General features: G+C 61.5%; 1 protein-coding gene across 1 annotated transcript; it reads right to left on the bottom strand.

Annotated features, from left to right (window-relative positions):
- Window positions 1-50: 50 nt before the first annotated feature.
- LOC108510457 (melanoma-associated antigen E1) lies at window positions 51-1,818 on the bottom strand (the record flags this gene model as incomplete). Its single annotated transcript, XM_017840134.1, has 6 exons — window positions 1,673-1,818; window positions 1,549-1,605; window positions 1,378-1,510; window positions 694-1,040; window positions 417-602; window positions 51-325 (listed from the first exon to the last, which is right to left on the bottom strand). Coding segments are annotated over exons 3-6 (928 nt in total), but the record flags the coding sequence as incomplete, so codon positions are not given.
- Between the last annotated feature and the right edge of the window lie 314 nt (window positions 1,819-2,132).

Below are 2,132 nucleotides of genomic sequence, written 5' to 3'. Positions count from 1 at the left end.
GGCACTGGTGGCACCTCCAGGCCTTGGTGGCACTTTGGGGTTGGGGACACCTCGGGGCACTGGTGGCACCTCAGGGCTGGTGACACTTCCAGGCCTTGGTGGCACTTCCAGGCCTTGGTGGCACCTCCAGGCCTTGGTGGCACCTCCAGGCCTTGGTGGCATCTTGGGGCTGGTGGCACTTCCAGGCCTTGGTGGCACTTTAGGGTTGGGGACACCTCCAGGTGTTGGTGACGCCTTGGAGCTGGTGGCACCTCGGGACACTGGTGGCACCTCCAGGCCTTGGTGGCATTTCCAGGCCTTGGTGGCATCTTGGGGCTGATGGCACCTCCAGGCCTTGGTGGCACTTTGGGGTTGGGGACACCTCCAGGAATTGGTGACACCTTGGAGCTGGTGACACCTTGGGGCACTGGTGGCACCTCCAGGCCTTGGTGACACTTCCAGGCCTTGGTGGCACCTCCAGGCCTTGGTGGCATCTTGGGGCTGGTGACAATTCCAGGCCTTGGTGGTACTTTAGGGTTGGGGACACCTCCAGGTGTTGGTGACACCTCGGGGCACTGGTGGCATCTTGGGGGACTGGTGGCACCTCCAGACCTTGGTGGCACCTCCAGGCCTTGGTGGCATTTTAGGGTTGGGGACACCTCCAGGTGTTGGTGACACCTTGGAGTTGGTGGTACCTCGGGGCACTGGTGGCACCTTGGGGCTGGTGACACTTCCAGGCCTTGGTGGCACTTTGGGGTTGGGGACACCTCCAGGTGTTGGTGACACCTTGGAGCTGGTGACACCTCGGGGCACTGGTGGCACATCCAGACCTTGGTGGCATCTTGGGGCTGGTGGCACCTCCAGACCTTGGTGACACTTCCAGGCACTGGTGGCACTTTGGGGTTGGGGGCACCTGCAGATGTCGGTGACACCTTGGGGCACTGGTGGCACCTCGGGGCTGGTGGCACCTCCAGGCCTTGGTGGCATCTTGAGGCTGGTGACACTTCCAGGCCTTGGTGGCACTTCCAGGCATTGGTGGCACCTCCAAGGACTGGTGTCACCTCTGAGCTGGTGGCACCTCAGAACTGGTGCCACCTCGGGGGACTTGTGGCACCTCCAGGGGTTGGTGACACCTCCAGGGCCTAGTGGCACTTTCAAACAATGGTGACACCTCTGGGCATTGGTGGAACCTCCAGTCCTTGGTGCCATCTCCAGCTGTCAGTGTCACCCCAGTTCCTGGTGTCACCTCCATCCATCAGTGCCACCTCCATGGGTCAGTGCCACCTCCATCCATCAGTGCCACCTCCATCCATCAGTGCCACCTCCATCTATCAGTGTCACCTCCATCCATCAGTGCCCCCTCCATGGGTCAGTGCCACCTCCATCTATCAGTGCCACCTCCATCCATCGGTGCCACCTCCATCCATCAGTGCCACCTCCATGGGTCAGTGTCACTTCCATCCCTTGGTGCCACCTCCATCCGTCGGTGCCCCCTCCATGGGTCAGTGCCACCACCATCTATCAGTGCCACCTCCATCCATCAGTGCCCCCTCCATGGGTCGCTGCCACCTCCATTTATCAGTGTCACTTCCATCCCTTGGTGCCCCCTCCATCCATCAGTGCCCCCTCCATGGGTCAGTGCCACCTCCATCCATCAGTGTCACTTGGTGTCACCTCCATCCGTCGGTGCCACCTCCATCCATCAGTGTCACCTCCATCCCTCGGTGTCACCTCCATCTGTCGGTGCCCTCTCCATCCATCAGTGCCACCTCCATCCATCAGTGCCACCTCCATCTATCAGTGCCACCTCCATCTGTCAGTGCCACTGCCATCCCTCAGTGCCACCCCAGGACTGGTGCCACCTCCATCTGTCAGTGCCCCCTCCATCCATCAGTGTCACCTGCATCCCTTGGTGCCACCTCCATCCATCAGTGCCACCTCCATCCCTCAGTGCCACCCCAGGACCGGTGCCACCTCCCTCCCTTGGTGCCACCTCCATGGGTCAGTGCCACCTCCATCCCTTGGTGCCACCTCCATCTGTCAGTGCCCTCTCCATCCATCGGTGCCACCTCCATCTGTCAGTGTCACCTCCATCCATCAGTGCCACTGCCATCCCTCAGTGCCCCTGCCATCCCTCAGTGCCACCCCAGGAC

Source organism: Lepidothrix coronata, unplaced genomic scaffold, assembly GCF_001604755.1.
Source record: "Lepidothrix coronata isolate B3197 unplaced genomic scaffold, Lepidothrix_coronata-1.0 Scaffold936, whole genome shotgun sequence".
Taxonomy (NCBI): domain Eukaryota; kingdom Metazoa; phylum Chordata; class Aves; order Passeriformes; family Pipridae; genus Lepidothrix; species Lepidothrix coronata.
This window is presented reverse-complemented; position numbering and strand designations above follow the sequence as displayed.